General features: G+C 41.6%; 1 protein-coding gene across 1 annotated transcript; it reads right to left on the minus strand.

Annotated features, from left to right (window-relative positions):
• Positions 1–577: 577 nt before the first annotated feature.
• On the minus strand, positions 578–19,307 carry LOC306758405 (uncharacterized protein; the record flags this gene model as incomplete). Its single annotated transcript, XM_079243732.1, has 4 exons — positions 578–2,275; positions 2,354–2,429; positions 11,126–11,271; positions 17,649–19,307. 4 exons carry the CDS (start codon positions 19,305–19,307, stop codon positions 578–580), a joined length of 3,579 nt encoding a protein of 1,192 aa, XP_079099858.1.
• Positions 19,308–27,854: the final 8,547 nt, after the last annotated feature.

Raw genomic sequence — 27,854 nt, forward strand, 5'->3', positions numbered from 1 at the left:
CTCCATCAGATTTCACAGAAACACTGAAATGAAGACAAAACAAGACTTTGTTCATTTTTTCAAAGTTTATTTGTTTGTAAAAATGGACTTTGTTCTGACATTAAACATGATGAATGATCTGATTTCTTCTCATCCTGGAAATGAGTGTTTCTGAACATCTCATCATTAGATACCTTATTTGTTGTTGATTTAGAAAAACAACATCTGATCTGTAGAACAACTAAAAGTAATTCCATGTAGAAAATGATTTTTACATTTCCAAAGTGTTGAGAGTAAAATAATGTGTGATGAAGGAAGGTCTGCTGATTTCTCTGTTTGGCTCCATGAAGTGGAAGAGAAACAACAACATACAAATACATCAATACAAATATTCAACACATATTTAGAGAACAGAGAAGTTCAGATTTTCATGTGGAGAAATATTGATGGAAATAAAAATCATCATTAGCAGTGATTTCCTCCAAAGAGAAAGAAACACAAGAAAACCCAGCAAATAAAAAAAGTCAAATAAACAAGAGAACAGCAGAGCAGAGACGTCACAACAATGAACTCTCAGCAACAAGCAGAGAAAATAACTTTACTTCACTTTACACAACTCAGCACTGGATCCAGGCCAGATCCAGAGTCCAGCATAGAGCGGCTGAGTGAATGTGGTCTGGACTCTGTGGAGGAGAGTCCTGGTTTCAGAGACGCTGTAGAAGGACAGAATACCTGCTCTGTGATCCAGGTACACTCCTACTCTGGAGGACCGAGGACCTGAGATGGAGGTTCTGATCTTGTTGTAGGAAAATGTAAAACTGTTTTGGTCACAATATAATGACCAAGATTTATCATTACATCCAAATCCACATTCATTCCCATTTCCTGCTCTGCTGATATTCTTGTATGCGACTGCTACAGAAACATTTCCTCTTATTTCCACCTCCCAGTAACAACGTCCAGTCAGACTCTCTCTACTCAGAACCTGACGCCAGACAGTGAATCTGTCTGGATGACTAGAATAAGACTGATTTTGTTTAACAAATGTCACCTTTCTGTTCTCCTCTGACAGTAAGAGACGTATGTTTGCTGTGTTTGGATCCAGTGTGATTTCACATGAACATCTTAAGAATCCATCTCTGCTCTTTGGTTCTAGTTCTGGTTCTGGTTCTGGTTCTGGTTGTGACAGTAAAACATCCACATCAGTGACTGCCAGTGAGATGTTTGTCCATCTGTCTGTCAGGATGTCCTGTAGTTTATCTCTGAGCTCTGACACAGCTGCTGTCACATCCTCAAAGTGTGTGAGAGGACGGATATTGATGCTGGATGAGTGTGTAGACTCACTGAGTGCTGACAGTGAGGGGTAGTTGTGTAGAAACTGGGTGTGATCCTCTGTGTGTGAGAGCTGCTTCAGCTCAGCGTCTCTCCTCTTCAGCTCAGTGATCTCCTGCTCCAGCTTCTCCTGAAGCTCTTTGACTCGCCTCACTTCAGTTTCCTGCTGGGATCTGATCTGCTGCTTCACATCAGAGCTTCTTTTCTGGATGAGATGGATCAGCTGAGTGAAGATCTTCTCACTGTCCTCCACTGTTGTATCAGCAGAGTGATTGATGGCCTCCACCTCCTGTTGAAGCAGCTTCACATCTTTCTCTCTGTCCTGGATTCTCTGCTGGATTTCTTGTCGACTCACCTCCAGCTCTCTCTGCCTCTCAGTCCTTTCTGCTGCAGCTGAGACCGTGTCGTGGCCTTTATGTTCATCCACAACGCAGACCAGACAGATACACTTCTGATCAGTACGGCAGAACATCTTCATCACCTCATCATGACGAGAGCAGATGTTCTGCTGGAGGTTCTTGGAGGGCTCCACCAGCTGGTGTTTCTTGAATGCAGGTGATTCATAATGAGGCTGAAGGTGTTTCTCACAGTAAGAGGCCAGACAGAATAAACAGGACTTGATGGCTTTCAGTTTTCTTCCAGAGCAGACATCACAGGCCACATCTTCAGGTCCAGCATAGCAGTGATCAGCAGGAGCAGCTTGGAGTCCAGTCTTCTTCAGCTCTTCCAGTAAATCAGCAAACATGGTGTTTTTCTCCAGGACAGGTCTCGGTATGAAGGTCTTCCTGCATTGAGGGCAGCTGTAGATTCCCTTCTGATCCTCTCCATCCCAGTGGGTTTTAATACAGTCCATGCAGTAGCTGTGTCCACAGGGAATAGTCACCGGATCCTTCAGGAGATCCAGACAGATGGAACAGCAGAATTTCACTCGGTCCAGCTGATTTCCCTGCTGCGCCATTTTCCTCTCGGCAGTAAGTGTCAAACAGTTTCACTTTCTCTGAACAGAAAGGATCTGTGCGCTCTGCAGGGCAACAGATCTCACATGAAGCAGGAAATGAGTCTTTGCAGCAGCTGCATGTTCCACCATGTTGCTCACACCCATCCTGATGCAGAGAGATCTGTGGAGGGGCGGGAACAAGGAAATATCTGCTGGGAGCGGCTACAGGAACTAACATGTAACATGAAATGCTTCATCTGCAGGATCAGTGCAGACTTTGAACAGATCTGCTTCTGTTTCAGCCTCTCGTATGTTTACAGCTCTGCTTTAGAGACTCTCCACAGAGACGATACTGACATAAACATGTAAACTTCAAGTGTAAATTCATTAGAAATAGACTTTATCAGTGTTTTATGAGGAAGAAATGGAGACACTTTGCTGTTGCTGCTGATAATGAATCAGGTTCAGGATGTGACACAGATGTTCTTCCAGTTTATTCAGGTTCAGACATAAAAACAAGATGTTCAGGTTGAAGGAAAACCAGCTGCTTTGGAATAAAACATGTTCATCATTAAATGGAATATTATTTAATATGCTGTGTGATCTAAAACTTCATGAGTCCATCATTCAGTCCTCCATCAGAGGACCTCAGAAGGGTTAATCACTCCTTTGTGGACAGCATGGTAGATTATAAACAAGAGCAAAGTTCTACAATGTGACTTATGGAGTCAGAAAATATTGGAAAACTAAGATCAGAACGTTGGTTTAACACATCTGTATATTTGCAAATCCGTCATGGAGGCAACAGGGAAACACATGACTCTTAAAGGGACAGTACACGATTTACTTCCATTCTTTATTAATGCAGGATTGTTGAAGAGGTCATTAAATGATCCTGAAACACACTTTGTGGATTCATCATGTGATTGTAAACAGTTCTTAAATCTACTTTGTAAAGCAGCTGCTACAGCTGTTGTGTTGCTGAATAAACTAAATTCATGGGAGGAGTTTGTACTCTGTGCAGACGACATGTACAAACAGCATCTATAACGTCATAAAATAAAAGGCAGGAGATGAGAATGTGAGGTCAAACTAACCAGCTGCAGACGATACTCTGATAAAAACTACAAATACACACTTTAAATCCACATTATTGATGTTTATCAGGTTTTAAAAGGTTCTCCGTCTCATTGATTCTTATACAGTTTCCACTAAAAGCTGCATAAGAGTCAGAGATCTGCAGCTTCTGCTGGAAGATGTGCAGAAATGATTGTTTTCATCTCATTATTAACTGTTGCTGCAGTCAAGATGGATTTGATGAGAAAAAGTATTAAAAGTTGTAATTCAGTGTTCAACCAGCAGGAGGAGGAATAACTCCACTGAAACGTAAAGATCATGAGGAAAATGTGTGTGTTGGTGTGTTTTCTCTGCGTCTGCATCTTCTGCACTGTTAGATACATTTTGCTGGAAAAAAAAAAAATCCGACCGTGATTGGGGGCCAGAAATTGACACCCTGGTCTTTCTGTTCTGGCCGACCAGCGCCAGCTCTTCCCGTGTGGTTGCCAGGGCTTTTGGAATGCCTCAGGCAACCATTCACCGAGCCGTGCACAGGGTGAGTGGAAAGATCGCCGGCCTCCTCTACCAAGTTGGCCGCCATCTGACTGCAGAGAAACTCCCTCACCTGGGTTGCCCTCTTCATCCATCTAGCTGGGTCTGCTGCCTTCAGCCGAGTGGTGGGGGCGATTGATGGTTGCCATGTCCAGGTGAATCCCCCTGCAGAGGATGCTGCCTTTTATTTTAACAGGAAGCTGTTCCACTCAATCCAGCTGCAGGCCATCAGCGACGACACTGGGAGGTTTCTGGACGTCTTCGTGGGATACTGTGGGTCAGTTCATGATGCCCTTGTCCTGCAGAACAGCCCCATCTACTACCAGCAGTCCTACCCCCCACCATGTTACTGCATCCTTGGAGATGGTGGCTACCCCTGCTTGTCACTGCCCATCTGCCTCGTGACGCCTTGCAGGCACCCTTAACCCGAACCCAACCACCTGCAAGCTTGCTACAACTGCTGCTTGTCAAAGGCCAGATGTGTTGTGTAGAAGTCTTTTGGGATCCTAAAGACCGGCTAAAGGTCCATCTTCTTGAAGGCTCTGGAGGTTGGCGTGAAGTATGTGCCAGAGGTCATGGTCTATAGAAGAAGAACTGATAAATTTCCCTCTCCCCTCGTTAATAAGAGACATAAACCTTTCCAATAATTGTATGACTAATCTCCCTCCTTGGGTAAAAGTTCCACTGAACATCTGGAAAAATATACTGAAGAATAGAGAATTTGAACAAAACACACAAATATTACGCTGGACAGCACATGACACAATTCATACCTGCTAAATTAGACAGAATTAGATTTAAAAACTGGGAACGTCTAGGAATCATTTCATTCTCAGTGTAAGAAAGCCCTACAGGTCAAAGTCCAACAGCACCCTCTGCTAGTGGAGAATTAATGTTGTTGCAACTTGTTGGGGCATGTCCAGCCACACTGACAAGCAGCAGGCCAGCTCACAAGCAGACTCTGGGACGCTACCAGGACTTTCTGTGTGCTTTTGTGGTTTTGTGTGCGTTCTTGAGGAAATGTTAGTGCATTCCAGTTCTTAGTTCTTGATAATCTTATCGCTACCTGAGTTTGTGATGTTTTATGGAAAGATTTATGTGAGTTTGAGTTAACTAAATGGCCTGTGACAGTAGTAGTTAGCTTTGCCCTTATTTGCTACTAATGCAGCCAATTTGGATGCTCATAGAGATTGTTTAATTATGCAAGTTAAGCTTGAAACGTCAATATTGCAACTCAGTTTGTTGTAATTGTGACCATGCTTGACTAATTATATTTAATTCAAGTAATGTGGTTTTGCTGTTAGTTATGCTTGTTTCTGGTCATATTTCTGTTAGGCTTGTATTGTTTCTCTGCTAATATTACACTGGTGCTCTCATATTCTGTTTTAGAAGCAGTTTTTATATAAGCTGTGACATTTGAAGATCTTTAAAATCCTATGCTAATTCAGTTGTTCATTTGTACATATTTAACTGAGTAATCTTGAGTATGTTGTGATACGTCTTTATTATTCTATTTTCAGGCCACACACACACACACACAGACACACTTATGTAAAGATCTTCAACGCCGGAAAGGCCAATGCCAATCTTCATTAAAGAAGATAACCTGATCTCTCCTTTCAAGTGCCTTGATTCTCTAACCGGGATCATAGTCCATAATCTGCTGCCTCAACCAGCAATGCTGTTATTTCGAGGCTCACCCTCGAACACTCAATAATCACAGATAATAAAGGACTAATGACCTTCCAACAACTTAAAAACCACTTTAATCTCGAGAAACAACTTTTTCAGATTCCTCCAGCTGAGACATTATTATAACAAAAACATTAAGTGGACAACAGAGAAAGGTGTGTACGTTATTAAAATATTTATGGAGGGATATAAAGGTAAAGTCAATAGTAAACGGATTTCCAAGCTGTATGCATCCTTGCAGCAGGAGAGGGGTCGCTCCACCACATATGTCCAAGCCAGGTGGGAAAAGGAGACTAATGCAAAGATCGATGAGGAGGACTGGCTTCACATCTGCACAACACAGTCATCCACTTCAAGCTCTGGCTGGTGGAGAGAGTTTGCATGGAAAAATATCCTGAGATTCTTTCCGACCCCAAAGATCAGAGGGTCCCAAACCAACAGGCCTGAGCTCGGTCACTGCTGGAGGATGTGTGGCAATACGTCAGCAGGTCACTTCCACATTTTCTGGGAATGTCCTACACTTTCAGTGTTGTAGGGGACGTGATTAATGAAATCAGATCAATTTTAGGCCTTCATATAGGATCTTCTTTCATTCTTTTATATCTGGGGAATCTGCCAGCAGAGTTAAAGAAACAGGACAGATACCTCTTACAAATTCATAAAATCAGTTGCAAAAAGGCAATAACCAGAAAATGGCTCGGTAAAGAACCCCCCCATCTATCTCAGTTTTTGATATAATGTTCCATCAATGGAACGTTTGACCTTCTCTCTGAGATATGCAAGTAAATGTGAGATATTTTGGAAACCCTGGACAACCTATTTGAACTTAAAGTAGCAACTAGTTTTACCCCATGCAGTTGTATTTGTACTGGGTAAATTTATTGTTTTATCAGTCAAATGTTGATTCAATGGGAGGTTGAAATGATCTGTGATCGGTTGATTTGGTCTAGCTTGTAATTCCCATTTGACTGGTCATGCCTGCAGGGATCGGAAGGGGGGGCTCTACACGCATGCTTCATTCACGCCAGAGCTGCTGCAGGTGAAGCATCGTGTCTTGAGTCTTTCTCAGTATATGCCCGTTCCAGGATTTGACTCCAGCCCAGGTTCCAGGGTATAACACATTACTTTGCAATCTGAGAAATGAAATCTTCCCCTTTGCTGCTGCCAAGAGCCTTTCTGAATAGGAAGTATAAAACACTTTATTTGAACGTTGTGGCCTGTGATCCACAACTTCTGCTAATTCATGACTTTCTATGTGCCAGACCTGAACTGACCCTGTCTGCTATTGTTGCTGTGGTTATTGGTCTATTTTCCCCTCTTACATATTTAAATACCTGAAAACAAGAAAAACAAAAGTTTTTTTGTTTTTAAAAAAGTGATGTATTTCAGTATGTAGAGCATATTTTGATGCCATACGTTACTAAAGCATCAGATTTAATGAAAGCTGGACGTTTTCCTGACTCTAACATCTCATTCCAGTTGCTCCTCTAAACCTCTCTGACCTTCACATATGGATTTAATTTGAGATGATTTAACTAAAAGCAGCAACACTGTGTTCCTCTCTGCAGTTATTTTTATCATCTATTAAAAAACTGTCAAAATCAGGTGAATGAATTCACAACATTTTCCTTGTTGTTTACAGGAAGAAAGAAAGGAAGATGTTTCCAACAAGCAGCAGACTTAAAGTTCTGCTGATGTAACAGAGGAAGCGTCCTGTTACCATCCATCCTCCATGACTCCAGACATCAGATGGATTTTCCACATCAGACCAACTCTTCCACTACAACTAGACGGACTCTGTATCCTGATGAGGGACATTAAATAAAGCTCCTCTGGGAGCCAACAGGTTTCCTCTCAGTCAGAAACGTCTGAACGGGAAAGTTTCTCTTCAGTCTGACAGAGATTTTCCTTCTCTTCAGGAATCTCTGCAGCAACAGGTTCCCACACATCTAAAGACCAGAGGAAACGTTGCTTTTATTCACTTCATTCAATCAAATATTTACATTTTATTTCATTTTCTATCGTAACTAAGTTATGTTCATTTGATATCTTTCCTTTATGACATTTCACTTCTCAGTAACAGTGTGAGTTTTGCTTACGTTTCTAATTAAATGAAGGTCTGAAAGGAAGGTAACAAGGAAATATGTGGACAGAGAACAAGGAGTGTTTTCAAGTTTTTCCACATTCCAGAAGAAGTAGAAGTTTATTTCCTCATTTTTGTTATATAACACACGTTAAATATTCCTTTCTACTCCTGTTTACCTCAGGAATCAGTAGATCCAGTTTGGTTTTGGTCATTTACAACCAACCGTCTTTCAGACTGCATCTCCTCGCTGTAGAAGGACCTTTTTAACCCATTTTCAACTCATGTCTGATTATAACAAAAACCTGAACAGCACAAATCTTATTTTTCAGCTGTGACCCAGACCACTTTCACATCATATTCAATCAAATGAAATCAAACTGTATTTGTATAGTACTTTTCGTGCTTAAAAACAATACAGTGTTTTACATTATAACACAATTTACATCAAAATAGATAAAACACACACACACACACCCACCCATTGTCCCCTTTCACCCACCCACAACCACCCTGACCCATGCCCTATTAGCCCATTACAGTTAAAAGAAGATGAATGGCCAGGTGCATTTGTACCAGATATGCACCAGATAAAGAAACAATATTTTCAGGGAGCCTCTACACAAAGGGTCACCCCCAACCAAGACCACCCAGGCCACCACCATGGGGGCCACACAGGTCCGGGCAGACAGGACCTACGCTACAACTGTAACGCTGTGGCGCTGGATCCCGACCCACCCGACAGGGACAGCCCCCACAGCAACACCCATGCAGTCAGAGCAGGGGCAGCCCTCGGCGAAGAGGACCCCAATGAGGATAGAGCTGGAGCGATAACTAAACTAAAGTAAAATCCATTTAAAAAATAATAAAATAATAAAATTTTTACTAATATGTAAATAAATATATAAAATAAATCAATCAAATGATCTAAAAAGATGTAAATAAATGTGGAATAAATTTCAGCTCAGAGTCAAAACATAACACCCAGATTTCGTACACACTGGGAGGATTTAAAACTCTGCAGTTTGAACGAAATGATCTCTCTCTTGTTTTCAGGACCGATGATTAAAACTTCAGTCTTTTCCTGCTTGAGCTGTAAGAAGTTCTCTGCCATCTATGACTTTATATCTAAAATACAGTTTAAAAGGGTGTTAATTGGCTCCAGGTCATCAGGAGACACGGCGATGTAAAGCTGTGTATCATCAGCATAGCTATGAAAATCAATGCCGTGTCTCCTGATGACATCCCCAAGTGGCAACCTATACAGGTTAAAAAGTAATGGGCCTAAAATTGATCCTTGGGGAACCCCACATTTTATTTTATGGGTCTTTGAGGAGCAAGTATCCATACTGTCGATCTGTGAGATAGGAGTAAAACCATTTTAAAACAGTACCTGAGAGGCCCACCAGACATCTGAGTCTGTTTAATAAAATCTGGTGGTCTACTGTATCGAAAGCGGCACTGACATCCAGCAGTACCAGGACAGAAAGTTTGTGTGTATCCAGATTGCCTCTTAGATCATTCACAATCTTTAAAAGTGCCGTCTCAGTCCTGTGGTTTGTCCTAAAACCAGACTGACACTTTTCTAAGATATTATTCCTGTTTAAAAACTCGTTTAGCTGAATGAAAACAACTTTTTCTATCATTTTACTAAGAAACGGCAAGTTGGATACAGGTCTGTAGTTATCAAGAATGTTGGGATCCAGATTACTCTTCTTCAGAAGGGGCTTCGCCGCCGCTGTTTTAAAGGCGGTGGGGAAGACACCCGTCTGACAAGAGTAATTTATTATGAGTAAAAACTCAGACTCAAAGAAGCCATAAAATGTCTTGAACAGTGATGTGGGAATAGGGTCTAAAAGGCAGGTTGTTGGGTTCAGCTGGGAGAAAACTCGACCAAGCATCTTCGTATCAACCAGGACAAAACTCTCCAGCTTCTCCTCGGGTAAAAACAATGCTTTAGATTTGTTCAAATCAACACTGCATTTAGATAAAAGACTGGATCTGATAGCATTGATCTTACTTCTGAAGTGGTCTGCGAAGTCCTCACATGCTGTTTGTGATGGTTGCATGGAGGACTTATTAAAACCAGTGTTTATTAAAATATCAATGGTTTTATAAAGGAACTTTGGATTACTTTTCTTGACAGTTATGAGTTTTGAGGAGTGATCAGTTCTTGCCTGTTTTATTGTGTTATTATAGATTCTTAGGTGATCACGCAGGATTTCATAGTGCACTACAAGTTTCGTTTTTCTCCATCGTCTTTCTGCTCTCCTGCAGTTTTGTTTCAGCTCTTTTGTTTCTTCAGTTCTCCACGGTGGCTTCAGTTTGGTTTTTACGGTTTTTAATACAAGTGGAGCTGCTGTATCAATTGCTGAATCGCAGGAAGCAGGTAAGATCTCAGAAGGTGTTTGGTATGAAATTTCAATAAAATTTTCAGCTACTTCAGAAATAATATATCGTTTCCTCACAGTTCTCACTGAGGCCCCCTGCTGGTTAAAACTGGTGATGTTAAAAACACACGGTAGTGGTCCGAAATGGCAAAATCCACGACAGAGGACACACTAACTGACAAGCCATAACTAATAATTAAATCCAATGTATGTCCTCGGTTGTGAGCCGGCTGTTTACTATGTTGTGTAAAGTTAAAACAATCTAATAGACTTAAAAACACTTTTGTCATTGAATCAGAGGGATTGTCCATGTGTATGTTAAAATCACCAGATATGATGATAAGATTGTGGGCGGCATGTATTGCTGATAAAAGTTTGGAAAATTCACTGATAAAAGCAGCATCATGTTTGGGTGGTCTGTAAACAGTGATGCAGAGGATATGGGGACTGTTATAAACAAAAGCATGATGCTCAAAGGTGGTGTACTGATCTAAAAGTATTTGTCTCTTATTTAGGAGCTTATTTGTTATTGATACAGTACCACCACCTTTCTTGTGACTTCTAAAGGAGAATAAAAGATTAAAATTTGGTGGTGAGGCCTCCGTGAAAATAACTGGTGCATCTGTACCCAGCCATGTTTCAGTTAAAAATAAGCAATCAGCCTTATTATCTAAAATCCTGTCATTGATAAAAGAATTGTTAAAAAGGGAACGTACATTTAAAAGTGCCATGTTTACAGTGACAGGTGACTTATGGACTGTGTGGTTGAATTGTTGATGCTTTGGAAGAGTTCTGAGATTATTAAGGTTAGCAGAGGAACTATGATGGAATCTGGTTTTATATCTTTGAGTAATGATTATAGGGATTGGATGGTTATTAATAAGAACAGAAGGTCCACGTCCAGGATTATATGTGCCAGAGGTGGAACTAAAAACATAGGAACAAGGCCCTGGGGGACATCAATCGGTGGGGGATGGGTTAGTTGGAGCAGGTGTGGGAAGGTAAGTGGAACGTGCATGCTGTAATCCATAGGCCAGGTTGGCGGACAAAACGCGGGTGCCAGCTCGGTTCAGGTGGAGACCATCTGCACCAAAAAGATGTTGCCTTTCCCAGAAAACGTCAAAGTTGTCTATAAAGTTGATGCTGTGGGCGCTGAAGGCAAAGGAGAGCCAGGTGTTCAGGCTGGGCAACCTGCTGAAGCGGCCCACTCCTCTGCCGCAGGTGGGGGTGGGGCCGGAGATGAAAATGTTCTGCTGGAGTGATGGCAGTTTATTATAAAGCTCCATGAAATCATGCTGGATGATGACACGTTTTACCTGAGGGTTGGAATCCAGCAGATAATAACTAAGTTATGTTCATTTGATACCTTTACTTTATAACATTTCACTTCTCAGTAACAGTGTCAGTTTTGCTTACGTTTCTGATTAAATGCAGGTCTGAAAGGGAGGGAACAAGGAAATATGTGGACGGAGAACAAGGAGTGTTTTCAAGTTTTTCCACATTCCAGAAGAAGTAGAAGTTTATTTCCTCATTTTTGTTATATAACACACGTTAAATATTCCTTTCTGCTCCTGTTTACCTCAGGAATCAGTAGATCCAGTTTGGTTTTGGTCATTTACAACCAACCGTCTTTCAGACTGCATCTCCTCGCTGTAGACAGACATTTTTAACCCATTTTCAACTCATGTCTGATTATAACAAAAACCTGAACAGCACAAATCTTATTTTTCAGCTGTGACCCAGACCACTTTCACATGTGGTGGTCAAGGTCAAGATGACTTTGTTGATACGTGGAGGTAGTTTGGATTTACAAGAAAAGAGAGGCAACCCTTTGTACAGAAAGAAAACAACAACAGATACACAAACGCACAACCATAAAAGAACGGGCACTGATCTCATCAAGGGCCGAGACGTACATGTGTAAAGACTTTAAAAACCATAAAAGAAGAATATATACATGAAAACACTAAAATAAATGACAATATAAAAAACTTGGTCACAACAGGTAAAAGACTGAGGTAGGAGGACAAAGAATGAGTCAAACTGTAAACAATAAAATCAAATAAACAAATAGAAGCTCTAGTTCTCCATCCTGATGACATGAGCTGGAACTCACTCACCAGAGGGTCGTCACTTAAAATGGAGCTGGCTATTCGCTGCATCTCTCTGGTAAACAGCGACTCCAGACTCAGCTGAGGTGACTGGACCTTTTAATGATCAGGATGTTTGAGTTCCTCATTTTGACAGACGGACTTCCAAACCATGACACAATAAAAAAAAATGCTAAAACAGATTAATAAAAGCACAACAAAAGAGTGTCATCATTGTTTAGTTGACATGTAAACAGGACAACGTCTGCAAGCAGAATAAATGCTGGAGCCCCTTTTGTCACACATCTTCACAGTTTGCTTTTATTTCACTGTGCAGTCAAAGAAGGTCCCAAGGTTTTTAGAAAACTGCAACTTTCATAGTTTGTCTCTTTATAATGAATCTGGAAAATTGGCTTTTTCCTACAATTGTCACACCAAAGCTGTCAACAAGGCCATGACTGTGTTCATCACCTTGGAGCAAACTTATAATCGCGACCAGATTATCCAATGGGTATGATGGGCACAGGCCCAGAATCCCACACCCTCTCGGGGTCCATGTAGGACCAAGCGGCAACCTCCAGCAGTTAAAAGTAAAGCCTACGCAGAAGTGCAAAAAATTACAGTTCCCCCTTCATCCACTAGGGGCTCCAAATCAGAGCAAATCCCCATAGACTCCCATGTTAAAAAGACCAGCTTCACAGCAGAAATAAACATGTTTACAGCAGGAATAAACATGTATACAGCCTGGTTCAAAAATCCATTTTCGGTTTAATAGATCAGGTTTACCTTCATGACAACTGCGGGGGGAGTGGATTTTTTTCTAACTCGCCCGTTTAAAAGTATTTTAATCTTGAAGTTTGGCATATTGGGGGCGTGTCCTTTTGATTGACAGGTATCTAATCTGTCAATCAAAAGAACGTAGAACAACCGCGGTTTTTAGCCGGTTAACAATGTGACTTAGCTTTAGTCCGCTTAACTCCGTTAGCTGGTTAGCTCCTGTTATCTCCTGGTTAGCTCGGTTAGCTCTTAGCTACAGAAAGCTCGATGTCAATCATCCACCATGACACTCACAGCCCCCCTCTCAGCTTCATCCATTTGCCCATATATGTATTTTTCGGGCGAGACGACACGCATGACCCTGCCAAGATGGTGATGGTAGGAACCGCCCACCGAGCTTCAACTCAACTATTCAGCAACCTACGGGTGACGTCACAGAGGCTCCGCCCATCTCTAAATATACAGTCTATGTGTGGGACCCACGTAGGGTAAATGACAGCAGTTTGGACATGAAACCAAATGTACATAAAAGCCAGATAGTTCCACCACAGTGTCTAGTGTATTGCTACTGGTACCACTGGCTGAGAGATGTTAGAAATGTCATTTCACAATTCACAATTTTCACAATGGTATGGTGAGGAACGGGGCCCCTGGAAGACTCTGGGCCCAGAGACCTGTGCACTTTTAATCCGGCCCTGCTTATAATCACAGAATCATCTGGATATTTAAAGATGAAACAATCTTTAAAAGAGCTTTGACACATATTTGTGTGAATAATAAATAACATGTTGTGGTGAGCCTGTAGAGGAACACACCTTGTCTGATTAAAGCTTCTGTGTCCTGTTGGTCAAAACATTTACAATCCAGCCTCATAAATGACTGCTTCCATTAAAATGTTCTAAAAGCCTCTTGGTTAGAATATGAGGTTGAATTGTGTTCAAAACGGAGGAAAAGTGGATGAATAAAGCCGAGCATGACGCCCCCTCCCCTCATGATGTTTAAGAATGAAGTAAAGCAGGGTGAGAGGGGCATCGTCAGCCCCTCTTCTGGCTCTGGAAGCAAACTGCAGTCTATCTTATTCACATTCTGTGTTTTCCAGGATCTCCTGACGTTCCAGTTCTTCAAAGATTTCCACATCAAAGCAACCAGTCTAAAAGCATTCATTGTTTGTGGACAATTTGATTTGGGGACCGGGACAAAAACAGCATCCTTCCATACGCTGGGGACATGCTGTGTTTCCAGTGATTCTTAGATTTATTATAAAAGACTGGACTCAGATCTTTTGTACAGTATGGAAGTAATGGGCCACAGATGCTGCAACATTAGTTCCATATCTGATGGTTTTACAGAGATGTCAGTCTGAACGTTCATGCCATATTTTCTCTGACTGTTACATCGTTGAAGTGAGGCAGCAGCTTTTGCCTCATTGTCGTTCTGCAACACTTTCTCAGGATGCTGAGCTATTATACAAGTTTCTGCTGCAGCTTTTACACACTCGTGTTCCCACTAACCTGCCCACTCTGTCCAAAAACACATTTCCTGAGTGTCAACACATCTTTGAACATGTGAAGTCGTTGTTGATTGGTGCTCCTGTCCTGCTACAGAAAGGTAATGATGGAGATGATCTTCCTGTGTGTTTCTTCTCCTGTAAGTTTAACTGGTACCAGTTCAACAACTCCACCACTGAGACAGAAAACTCTTTGCTCTTTATTCCAGGACATTTGTTGTGCAAACAATCTGAGTATCTGTTCATGGCTTTGTATATTTTTAAGGCAGTGTTTCCCAGTTGGCCCAGTGATGGACTGGCGTCCTGTCCAGGGTGTACCCTGCCTCTTGCCTGCTAATTGCTGAGAAAGGGCTCCAGCTTTCCCTTGACCCTGAACTGGACTTAGCGGTTTGGAAAATGAATGTTTTTTAATGGCGGTCCTCAGGACCCGCTGCCCTGCATGTTTTAGAGGCAACCCTGCTTTAACACACCTGATTCAGATTCATGAACTTCCTCATCAAGCTCTTTGCAGCCTGTTAACAAGCCATTCATTTCATTCAGGCTGTGTCTGTTTCATTTGTTTAAAACAGAAACTAGTCTGAGCTCTGGTCTAAATCATGGGATTTTTCAGAGAACTGAGCCAATCAGCTCTTCTGCTTCATCACATGTTGCTTCCAGCCATCATCCACCTGCAGGTCTGAAGGGGAGGGAACAAGAAGTATGTGGACAGACTGGATTGTTTCATGAGGAGAGGTTGGAGAACCAGACTGTTTGTTCCTTTCATATCAGATTATTTTCCATCTGAAGACACTGCTCATCTAAACTTGTTGACTCCTTTTAAGATGTAGTTAGGACAGCTCAAACAACACAAGACCTGAGGATTTATCTAAGCTATGAAAGGAGAATGTTCTGCATTCATGTCTCCATTTGCATCGCAACCAACTCTTTTCTAGACATGTAATTACACATCAGGACAAAACGGGAAAACAACGTAAAAGCTCTAAAATGAATATTTACACACCTCCACTGTGATTTTAAACACAAATAATTCTTGTATTACTTGGAAAATAAAATACAAGCAACAGTAAATAACAGAAAATCTGCCGCTACGTCACTCCTCAGTTTCAATTCAATTTAAATTTTATTTATATAGCACATTTAACACAACCTCCGTTGACCAAAGTGTGGAACAAAATTAAAACCAAATTAAAAGCATGCATACTAATGATATCAATAAAACTATCTTTGATTTAAAAGAAAATACTACGGGGACAACGGGTAAAAACACAGTAAAACAGGTAAAAACACAACAATAAAACCCAACTAAGAGAAAATAAATGAAGTCAGTAGCCATGGAAATAAAAAATAAAAACAGCCAAGATATCCTGTTTAGCTAAGTTTTAAATGCCAGGGAGAAGTAATGGGCTTTCAAGCTGGACTTAAACTGCTCCAGGGAGCATGAGGCCCTAACAGAGAGGGGAAGGCTGTTCCAGTCTAGGAGCTCCACTGAGAAAGCTCTATCTCCCCTAGTTCTGATCCTGGTTTTAGGCTCTGCCAACAGGAGCTGATCTGCAGACCTTCAGGCTCTTGACGGAGCATAGAGCCGCAGAAGCTCAGTTAAAAAAGATAAAATGCAAACATTAAAAACAATGAATAAAATCTTAAACTGGACTCTAAAAGTAACTGGGAACCAGTGAAGGGAGACCAGTACAGGAGTAACGTGCTCCCATCGCTTGGTTTTTGTCAAGAGTCGGGCTGCAGCATTCTGCACATTCTGCAAGACCTCAGATGAGCTAAAGGCTTCAGAGAACAGCTGTCGAATGACTCCAGCAGCAGTTTTTCTGTGTTTAAAGTGAAATAAAAGCTGAACATGAGCGTCTAGAACAAGCAGAAATCTCTGGGACAGAACTTTTTCTGTGGAGGGAGCAGAACTGTGGACCTCGCTGCCACTGCAGGTCAGAAAGGCCTCTTCACTGTTTCACTTTAGTTATTTTATCTTCAGCACTTTGTTCAGCAGCTGCTGTTATTAAAATGCTTTATATAGAAATTTGCTTTGGCTCTTTATCATCTTTTTTTCTTTGTCAATTTCTTTCTTTTAACTCTTTTAATTCTCCAACTAGTGACTCTGGAGGCTCACCACCATCATTCTTGTGTCTGGCTTGTTGTGTAAAAACTACAATCTTCTTAAATCCTAAAACAGCTGCTGGTTTACAGCTTCATTTCCTCACATTTATGAAGGAATTCATTGAAGTTTTCCTGTAATTTCCTGTTAAATCCCACATGGATGAAATATTAACAGTTTCTTCTTCTACTGAAATCTATTTCTAGAAGATGGAGGTTTTGTTTTTTAGGTTTTCTGTTCTTTTAGAGAGAAGGGGGAGAAACAAAAGACACTTTAAGTAATCTGGATTTATGAAACATCTGTGGACCTACAAGGTATCTGTGAGAAGAAGAAAAACACAGAACTGTAAGTACTGATAAAATTACCTACATGGTACGTTTAGAGAAAAGCTTTGTTCACACGAGTCCCAACCTGCAACACTGATGCTGCATTCAGGGAACCTGGGAAAGATGGGAGAGAAGACTTTCCAGCTTTCAGTGTTCCAATCAGCTTTCAGGCTGGAAGTAGAACTTGTAGATGTGAGATTCAAGTTTGCAAACACTCTGAACTCTTCATGGAGAATAAAGGAAATAAATCTGGAAGAAAAATGTTTCATTTATTCCACAAAAAGACTTTCTTCATTTTTTCAAAGTTTATTTGTTTGTAAAAATGGACTTTGTTCTGACATTAAACATGATGAATGATCTGATTTCTTCTCATCCTGGAAATGAGTGTTTCTGAACATCTCATCATTAGATACCTTATTTGTTGTTGATTTAGAAAAACAACATCTGATCTGTAGAACAACTAAAAGTAATTCCATGTAGAAAATGATTTTTACATTTCCAAAGTGTTGAGAGTAAAATAATGTGTGATGAAAGAAGGTCTGCTGATTTCTCTGTTTGGCTCCATGAAGTGGAAGAGAAACAACAACATACAAATACATCAATACAAATATTCAACACATATTTAGAGAACAGAGAAGTTCAGATTTTCATGTGGAGAAATATTGATGGAAATAAAAATCATCATTAGCAGTGATTTCCTCCAAAAAGAAAGAAACACAAGAAAACCCAGCAAATAAAAAAAGTCAAATAAACAAGAGAACAGCAGAGCAGAGACGTCACAACAATGAACTCTCAGCAACAAGCAGAGAAAATAACTTTACTTCACTTTACACAACTCAGCACTGGATCCAGAACCGATCAAGAGTCCAGCATAGAGCGGCTGAGTGAATGTGGTCTGGACTCTGTGGAGGAGAGTCCTGGTTTCAGAGACGCTGTAGAAGGACAGAATACCTGCTCTGTGATCCAGGTACACTCCTGCTCTGGAGGGCCGAGGACCTGAGATGGAGGTAATGATCTTGTTGTAGTAAAACTCAAAACTGTCTTCGAAACATTCTAATGACCAAGATTTATCGTTATATCCAAATACACATTCATTCCCATCTCCTGCTCTGCTGATATTCTTGTATGCGACTGCTACAGAAACATTTCCTCTCATTTCCACCTCCCAGTAACAACGTCCAGTCAGACTCTCTCTACTCAGAACCTGACACCAGTCAGTGAATCTGTCTGGATGACTAGAATAAGACTGATGTTGATCTATAAATGTCACCTTTCTGTTCTCCTCTGACAGTAACAGCAGTGTGTGTGCTGTGTTTGGATCCAGTGTGATTTCACATGAACATCTTAAGAATCCAGCTCTGCTCTTTGGTTCTGGTTGTGACAGTAAAACATCTGGATCAGTGACTGCCAGTGAGATGTTTGTCCATCTGTCTGTCAGGATGTCCTGTAGTTTATCTCTGAGCTCTGACACAGCTGCTGTCACATCCTCAAAGTGTGTGAGAGGACGGATATTGATGCTGGATGAGTGTGTAGACTCACTGAGTGCTGACAGTGAGGGGTAGTTGTGTAGAAACTGGGTGTGATCCTCTGTGTGTGAGAGCTGCTTCAGCTCAGCGTCTCTCCTCTTCAGCTCAGTGATCTCCTGCTCCAGCTTCTCCTGAAGCTCTTTGACTCGCCTCACTTCAGTTTCCTGCTGGGATCTGATCTGCTGCTTCACATCAGAGCTTCTTTTCTGGATGAGACGGATCAGCTGAGTGAAGATCTTCTCACTGTCCTCCACTGTTGTATCAGCAGAGTGATTGATGGCCTCCACCTCCTGTTGAAGCAGCTTCACATCTTTCTCTCTGTCCTGGATTCTCTGCTGGATTTCTTGTCGACTCACCTCCAGCTCTCTCTGCCTCTCAGTCCTTTCTGCTGCAGCTGAGACCGTGTCGTGGCCTTTATGTTCATCCACAGAGCAGAGATAACAGATACGCTTCTGATCAGTACGGCAGAACATCTTCATCACCTCATCATGACGAGAGCAGATGTTCTGCTGGAGGTTCTTGGAGGGCTCCACCAGCTGGTGTTTCTTGAATGCAGGTGATTCATAATGAGGCTGAAGGTGTTTCTCACAGTAAGAGGCCAGACAGAATAAACAGGACTTGATGGCTTTCAGTTTTCTTCCAGAGCAGAAATCACAGGCCACATCTTCAGGTCCAGCATAGCAGTGATCAGCAGGAGCAGCTTGGAGTCCAGTCTTCTTCAGCTCTTCCAGTAAATCAGCAAACATGGTGCTTTTCTCCAGGACAGGTCTCGGTATGAAGGTCTTCCTGCATTGAGGGCAGCTGTAGATTCCCTTCTGATCCTCTCCATCCCAGAAGCTTTTAATACAGTCCATGCAGTAGCTGTGTCCACAGGGAATAGTCACCGGATCCTTCAGGAGATCCAGACAGATGGAACAGCAGAATTTCACTCGGTCCAGCTGATTTCCCTGCTGCGCCATTTTCCTCTCGGCAGTAAGTGTCAAACAGTTTCACTTTCTCTGAACAGAAAGGATCTGTGTGCTCTGCAGGGCAACAGATCTCACATGAAGCAGGAAATGAGTCTTTGCAGCAGCTGCATGTTCCACCATGTTGCTCACACCCATCCTGATGCAGAGAGATCTGTGGAGGGGCGGGAACAAGGAAATATCTGCTGGGAGCGGCTACAGGAACTAACATGTAACATGAAATGCTTCATCTGCAGGATCAGTGCAGACTTTGAACAGATCTGCTTCTGTTTCAGCCTCTCGTATGTTTACAGTTCTGCTTTAGAGACTCTCCACAGAGACGATACTGACATAAACATGTAAACTTCAAGTGTAAATTCATTAGAAATAGACTTTATCAGTGTTTTATGAGGAAGAAATGGAGACACTTTGCTGTTGCTGCTGATAATGAATCAGGTTCAGGATGTGACACAGATGTTCTTCCAGTTTATTCAGGTCCAGACATAAAAACAAGATGTTCAGGTTGAAGGAAAACCAGCTGCTTTGGAATTAAACATGTTCATCATTAAATGGAATATTATTTAATATGCTGTGTGATCTAAAACTTCATGAGTCCATCATTCAGTCCTCCATCAGAGGACCTCAGAAGGGTTAATCACTCCTTTGTGGACAGCATGGTAGATTATAAGCAAGAGCAAAGTTCTACAATGTGACTTATGGAGTCAGAAAATATTGGAAAACTAAGATCAGAACGTTGGTTTAACACATCTGTATATTTGCAAATCCGTCATGGAGGCAACAGGGAAACACATGACTCTTAAAGGGACAGTACACGATTTACTTCCATTCTTTATTAATGCAGGATTGTTGAAGAGGTTATTAAATGATCCTGAAACACACTTTGTGGATTCATCATGTGATTGTAAACAGTTCTTAAATCTACTTTGTAAAGCAGCTGCTACAGCTGTTGTGTTGCTGAATAAACTAAATTCATGGGAGGAGTTTGTACTCTGTGCAGACGACATGTACAAACAGCATCTATAACGTCATAAAATAAAAGGCAGGAGATGAGAATGTGAGGTCAAACTAACCAGCTGCAGACGATACTCTGATAAAAACTACAAATACACACTTTAAATCCACATTATTGATGTTTATCAGGTTTTAAAAGGTTCTCCGTCTCATTGATTCTTATACAGTTTCCACTAAAAGCTGCATAAGAGTCAGAGATCTGCAGCTTCTGCTGGAAGATGTGCAGAAATGATTGTTTTCATCTCATTATTAACTGTTGCTGCAGTCAAGATGGATTTGATGAGAAAAAGTATTAAAAGTTGCAATTCAGTGTTCAACCAGCAGGAGGAGGAATAACTCCACTGAAACGTAAAGATCATGAGGAAAATGTGTGTGTTGGTGTGTTTTCTCTGCGTCTGCATCTTCTGCACTGTTAGATACGTTTTGCTGGAAACAAAAAACATCCGACCGTGATTGGGGGCCAGAAATTGACACCCTGGTCTTTCTGTTCTGGCCGACCAGCGCCAGCTCTTCCCGTGTGGTTGCCAGGGCTTTTGGAATGCCTCAGGCAACCATTCACCGAGCCGTGCACAGGGTGAGTGGAAAGATCGCCGGCCTCCTCTACCAAGTGGGCCGCCATCTGACTGCAGAGAAACTCCCTCACCTGGGTTGCCCTCTTCATCCATCTAGCTGGGTCTGCTGCCTTCAGCCGAGTGGTGGGGACGATTGATGGTTGCCATGTCCAGGTGAATCCCCCTGCAGAGGATGCTGCCTTTTATTTTAACAGGAAGCTGTTCCACTCAATCCAGCTGCAGGCCATCAGCGACGACACTGGGAGGTTTCTGGACGTCTTCGTGGGATACTGTGGGTCAGTTCATGATGCCCTAGTCCTGCAGAACAGCCCCATCTACTACCAGCAGTCCTACCCCCCACCATGTTACTGCATCCTTGGAGATGGTGGCTACCCCTGCTTGTCACTGCCCATCTGCCTCGTGACGCCTTGCAGGCACCCTTAACCCGAACCCAACCACCTGCAAGCTTGCTACAACTGCTGCTTGTCAAAGGCCAGATGTGTTGTGTAGAAGTCTTTTGGGATCCTAAAGACCGGCTAAAGGTCCATCTTCTTGAAGGCTCTGGAGGTTGGCGTGAAGTATGTGCCAGAGGTCATGGTCTATAGAAGAAGAACTGATAAATTTCCCTCTCCCCTCGTTAATAAGAGACATAAACCTTTCCAATAATTATATGACTAATCTCCCTCCTTGGGTAAAAGTTCCACTGAACATCTGGAAAAATATACTGAAGAATAGAGAATTTGAACAAAACACACAAATATTACGCTGGACAGCACATGACACAATTCATACCTGCTAAATTAGACAGAATTAGATTTAAAAACTGGGAACGTCTAGGAATCATTTCATTCTCAGTGTAAGAAAGCCCTACAGGTCAAAGTCCAACAGCACCCTCTGCTAGTGGAGAATTAATGTTGTTGCAACTTATTGGGGCATGTCCAGCCACACTGACAAGCAGCAGGCCAGCTCACAAGCAGACTCTGGGACGCTACCAGGACTTTCTGTGTGCTTTTGTGGTTTTGTGTGCGTTCTTGAGGAAATGTTAGTGCATTCCAGTTCTTAGTTCTTGATAATCTTATCGCTACCTGAGTTTGTGATGTTTTATGGAAAGATTTATGTGAGTTTGAGTTAACTAAATGGCCTGTGACAGTAGTAGTTAGCTTTGCCCTTATTTGCTACTAATGCAGCCAATTTGGATGCTCATAGAGATTGTTTAATTATGCAAGTTAAGCTTGAAACGCCAATATTGCAACTCAGTTTGTTGTAATTGTGACCATGCTTGACTAATTATATTTAATTCAAGTAATGTGGTTTTGCTGTTAGTTATGCTTGTTTCTGGTCATATTTCTGTTAGGCTTGTATTGTTTCTCTGCTAATATTACACTGGTGCTCTCATATTCTGTTTTAGAAGCAGTTTTTATATAAGCTTCATTCATTCAGTTGTTCATTTGTACATATTTAACTGAGTAATCTTGAGTATGTTGTGATACGTCTTTATTATTCTATTTTCAGGCCACACACACACACAGACACACTTATGTAAAGATCTTCAACGCCGGAAAGGCCAATGCCAATCTTCATTAAAGAAGATAACCTGATCTCTCCTTTCAAGTGCCTTGATTCTCTAACCGGGATCATAGTCCATAATCTGCCGCCTCAACCAGCAATCCTGTTATTTCGAGGCTCACCCTCGAACACTCAATAATCACAGATAATAAAGGACTAATGACCTTCCAACAACTTAAAAACCACTTTAATCTCAAGAAACAACTTTTTCAGATTCCTCCAGCTGAGACATTATTATAACAAAAACATTAAGTGGACAACAGAGAAAGGTGTGTACGTTATTAAAATATTTATGGAGGGATATGAAGGTAAAGTCAATAGTAAACGGATTTCCAAGCTGTATGCATCCTTGCAGCAGGAGAGGGGTCGCTCCACCACATATGTCCAAGCCAGGTGGGAAAAGGAGACTAATGCAAAGATCGATGAGGAGGACTGGCTTCACATCTGCACAACACAGTCATCCACTTCAAGCTCTGGCTGGTGGAGAGAGTTTGCATGGAAAAATATCCGGAGATTCTTTCCGACCCCAAAGATCAGAGGGTCCCAAACCAACAGGCCTGAGCTCGGTCACTGCTGGAGGATGTGTGGCAATACGTCAGCAGGTCACTTCCACATTTTCTGGGAATGTCCTACACTTTCAGTGTTGTAGGGGACGTGATTAATGAAATCAGATCAATTTTAGGCCTTCATGTAGGACCTTCTTTCATTCTTTTATATCTGGGGAATCTGCCAGCAGAGGTAAAGAAACAGGACAGATACCTGTTACAAATTCATAAAATCAGTTGCAAAAAGGCAATAACCAGAAAATGGCTCGGTAAAGAACCCCCCATCTATCTCAGTTTTTGATATAATGTTCCATCAATGGAACGTTTGACCTTCTCTCTGAGATATGCAAGTAAATGTGAGATATTTTGGAAACCCTGGACAACCTATTTGAACTTAAAGTAGCAACTAGTTTTACCCCATGCAGTTGTATTTGTACTGGGTAAATTTATTGTTTTATCAGTCAAATGTTGATTCAATGGGAGGTTGAAATGATCTGTGATCGGTTGATTTGGTCTAGCTTGTAATTCCCATTTGACTGGTCATGCCTGCAGGGATCGGAAGGGGGGGCTCTACACGCATGCTTCATTCACGCCAGAGCTGCTGCAGGTGAAGCATCGTGTCTTGAGTCTTTCTCAGTATATGCCCGTTCCAGGATTTGACTCCAGCCCAGGTTCCAGGGTATAACACATTACTTTGCAATCTGAGAAATGAAATCTTCCCCTTTGCTGCTGCCAAGAGCCTTTTTGAATAGGAAGTATAAAACACTTTATTTGAACGTTGTGGCCTGTGATCCACAACTTCTGCTAATTCATGACTTTCTATGTGCCAGACCTGAACTGACCCTGTCTGCTATTGTTGCTGTGGTTATTGGTCTATTTTCCCCTCTTACATATTTAAATACCTGAAAACAAGAAAAACAAAAGTTTTTTTGTTTTTAAAAAAGTGATGTATTTCAGTATGTAGAGCACATTTTGATGCCATACGTTACTAAAGCATCAGATTTAATGAAAGCTGGACGTTTTCCTGACTCTAACATCTCATTCCAGTTGCTCCTCTAAACCTCTCTGACCTTCACATATGGATTTAATTTGAGATGATTTAACTAAAAGCAGCAACACTGTGTTCCTCTCTGCAGTTATTTTTATCATCTATTAAAAAACTGTCAAAATCAGGTGAATGAATTCACAACATTTTCCTTGTTGTTTACAGGAAGAAAGAAAGGAAGATGTTTCCAACAAGCAGCAGACTTAAAGTTCTGCTGATGTAACAGAGGAAGCGTCCTGTTACCATCCATCCTCCATGACTCCAGACATCAGATGGATTTTCCACATCAGACCAACTCTTCCACTACAACTAGACGGACTCTGTATCCTGATGAGGGACATTAAATAAAGCTCCTCTGGGAGCCAACAGGTTTCCTCTCAGTCAGAAACGTCTGAACGGGAAAGTTTCTCTTCAGTCTGACAGAGATTTTCCTTCTCTTCAGGAATCTCTGCAGCAACAGGTTCCCACACATCTAAAGACCAGAGGAAACGTTGCTTTTATTCACTTCATTCAATCAGATATTTACCTTTTATTTCAGCTTCTATCATATTTATGTTTTTTTCCATTTATATCTTTATCTTATAACGTTTATAATATTTTTCCTTTGTCAGAATCTCGATCCCAATGACAGGAAAACACTGTCTAAAATATAAAATATGCAATATCATACTTAATGCAACATATAGTTTAGAAAACACTGCATATGAGCAAAGCTTCATACAACATTTCATATTATCTTTATGAACAGCAAAATCACAGATGAAAAATCCAGATTACAGGTGATAATGCAGATTAAAATACATGATTTTATGCAGAGAATAAATAGCAGCTGTGTTTAAATGTCTTTAGTCAAATTTTAACATGTCAAACTGAAACTTTTCTTGATAATTTTACTTAAAAAGTTGATAAAAAAGGATTTTTATTTGCTGTGAAGTATTGACAGACAGAAAGTAACTGGTAAGCCATGTACTGTTTTAGTTGTTCGTAGGAGAGACATTTCTGAAATAAATGAAATATTAAATGAAAGTGGTCATTTGAGGAGATGAAGTTCTTTATGTAGCATTAGAAACTTCTCAGCAGATATCTAATGGTTACTTTCATCTCTTTCAATCTGATGAAATGAAATGAAAAATACTTTATTAATCCCCAAAGGTGAATTCATTATTGTAGTATATAATAATAATTAATTTGAGGAGGTTTTGTTCCGGAGGCTGATGGCTGCCGGGAGGAATGATCTTCTGTATCTTTCAGTCTTGCATCAGACCTGAAGTAGCCTCTCACTGAACACACTTTGTTGTTTCATCACTGTGTTGTGGACAGGGTGTGAAGAATCCTCCATCATCTTCATCAGCTTGTGCAGCATTCTTCTTTGGACAATCAGCTCCAGCGGCTCCAGAGTTACTGTGGCAGACAGAGTCATCAGTGGGTCCCTACACTCAAATTACAGTTATTTTCATGTTAATTTGATTAATAATTATTTGTATTTAGTACAGCTGATGTTCAAAGGGTTGTGAAAAGTGCCTGTGTTTTTCTGATGAAGAAAAGTCGATTTAATGTTATCCAGCATGATGTAGTGCCAAACTTCTACCAGCAGAGGGCGCGTTCGCTGCACTCTTCAGCAAAAAGGGAACTCTCGCGGTGTTTAGTGAATGAGAACACATAAGCGCGAAGAAGTTGTGTGTGGCGAACTGGCAATAAAACCATAGACTCTCAATATATATATATATATATATATATATATATATATATATATATATATATATATATATATATATATATATATTGGGGGCAGTTCCGCTGGATTGGCAGACTGGGGTGGTGGTCCCCCTTTTTAAGAAGGGGGACCGGAGGGTGTGTTCCAATTACAGGGGAATCACACTCCTCAGCCTCCCTGGTAAGGTCTATTCAGGGGTCCTGGAGAGGAGGGTCCGCCGGATAGTCGAATCCCGGATTGAGGAGGAGCAGTGTGGTTTTCGTCCTGGTCGCGGAACAGTGGACCAGCTCTATACCCTCTCTGGGGTCCTGGAGGGGGCATGGGAGTTTGCCCAACCAGTCTACATGTGCTTTGTGGACCTGGAGAAGGCATTCGACCGTGTCCCCCGGGGGCTCCTGTGGGGGGTACTCCGGGAGTATGGGGTACCAGACCCCCTTGTACGAGCTGTCCGGTCCCTGTACGACAGGTGTCAGAGCTTGGTCCGCATTGCCGGTAGTAAGTCGGATTCGTTTCCGGTGAGGGTTGGACTCCGCCAAGGCTGCCCTTTATCACCGATTCTGTTCATAACTTATATGGACAGAATTTCTAGGCGCAGCCGAGGTGTTGAGGGGATCCGGCTTGGTGGCCTCAGGATTGGGTCTCTGCTTTTTGCGGATGACGTGGTCCTGTTGGCTTCATCTGGTCGTGATCTCCAGCTCTTGCTTGAGCGATTCGTGGCCGAGTGTGAAGCGGCTGGGATGAGAATCAGCACCTCAAAATCTGAGACCATGGTCCTCAGCCGGAATAGGGTGGATTGCCCTCTCCGGGTCGGGAGTGAGGTCCTGCCTCAAGTGGAGGAGTTTAAATATCTCGGGGTCTTGTTCACGAGTGAGGGAAGGATGGAGCGCGAGATCGACAGACGGATCGGTGCGGCGTCTGCAGTAATGCGGACTCTGCGCCGGTCTGTCGTGGTGAAGAAGGAGCTGAGCCAGAAGGTGAAGCTCTCGATTTATCAGTCGATCTACGTTCCTACCCTCACCTATGGTCATGAGCTGTGGGTCGTGACCGAAAGAACGAGATCTCGTATACAGGCGGCTGAAATGAGGTTCCTCCGCAGGGTGTCCGGGCTCTCCCTTAGAGATAGGGTGAGGAGCTCAGTCATCCGGGAGGGGCTCAGAGTAGAGCCGCTGCTCCTTCGCATCGAGAGGAACCAGTTGAGGTGGCTCAGTCATCTGGTCAGGATGCCTCCTGGACCTCCCTGGTGAGGTGTTCCAGGCACGTCCCTTGGGGAGGAGACCCCGGCAAGACCCAGGACACGCTGGAGGGATTACATCTCTCGGCTGGCCTGGGAACGCCTCGGGATCCCCCCCGCAGAGTTGGCAAATGTGTGTGGGAGAAGGAAGTCTGGGCTTCCCTGCTTAGGCTGCTGCCCCCGCGACCCGACCCCAGATAAGCGGCAGAAGATGGATGGATGGATGGATATATATATATATATATATATATTTGATTTATTTTTTTGTGATTGTATACTGAATGTATACTGTATGTTCTATCCTTTATTATATATATATAAATTATATATATATATATATATATATATATATATATATATATATATATATATATATATATATATATATATAATATATATAAAAAATTACACACATATATATATATATATATATATATATATATATATATAATTCAAGTCATCTAAGTCTAACAAATATCTTGAAATCGTACAAAAGTAACAGGTAAACTGCCAGATTAAGACAAAAAAAAAAAAGGTTACCCAAAATTAAAAAATAATGTACATTTCAGTATTATGCTAAAAGTCCTTCTTCTGGGACCAAATTATTTAAAGGTTTAATGGAGCAATAAAGGCTGACCCCCCTTTAAATCTAATGATATTTATTCTTACAGGTGTTCCAACTTTGCTAGATTACTTACAACCATGTCTGTCTGCATAAAAGCTGTGTTTGAACACATTTTGGTCCCATAACCTGATGAGCATAGTTGAACAGTTTTGTACTGCAGAAAATGTTTTTTTGCTGCAAAATGCAAAAATGGCAAGAAAAAGGCAATTAAAACTAGAGGAAAGACAGACCATAATAACACTTAAAAACATTC

The sequence above is a fragment of the Telmatherina bonti genome (assembly GCF_933228915.1).
Source record: "Telmatherina bonti genome assembly, chromosome: 7".
NCBI lineage: Eukaryota > Metazoa > Chordata > Actinopteri > Atheriniformes > Telmatherinidae > Telmatherina > Telmatherina bonti.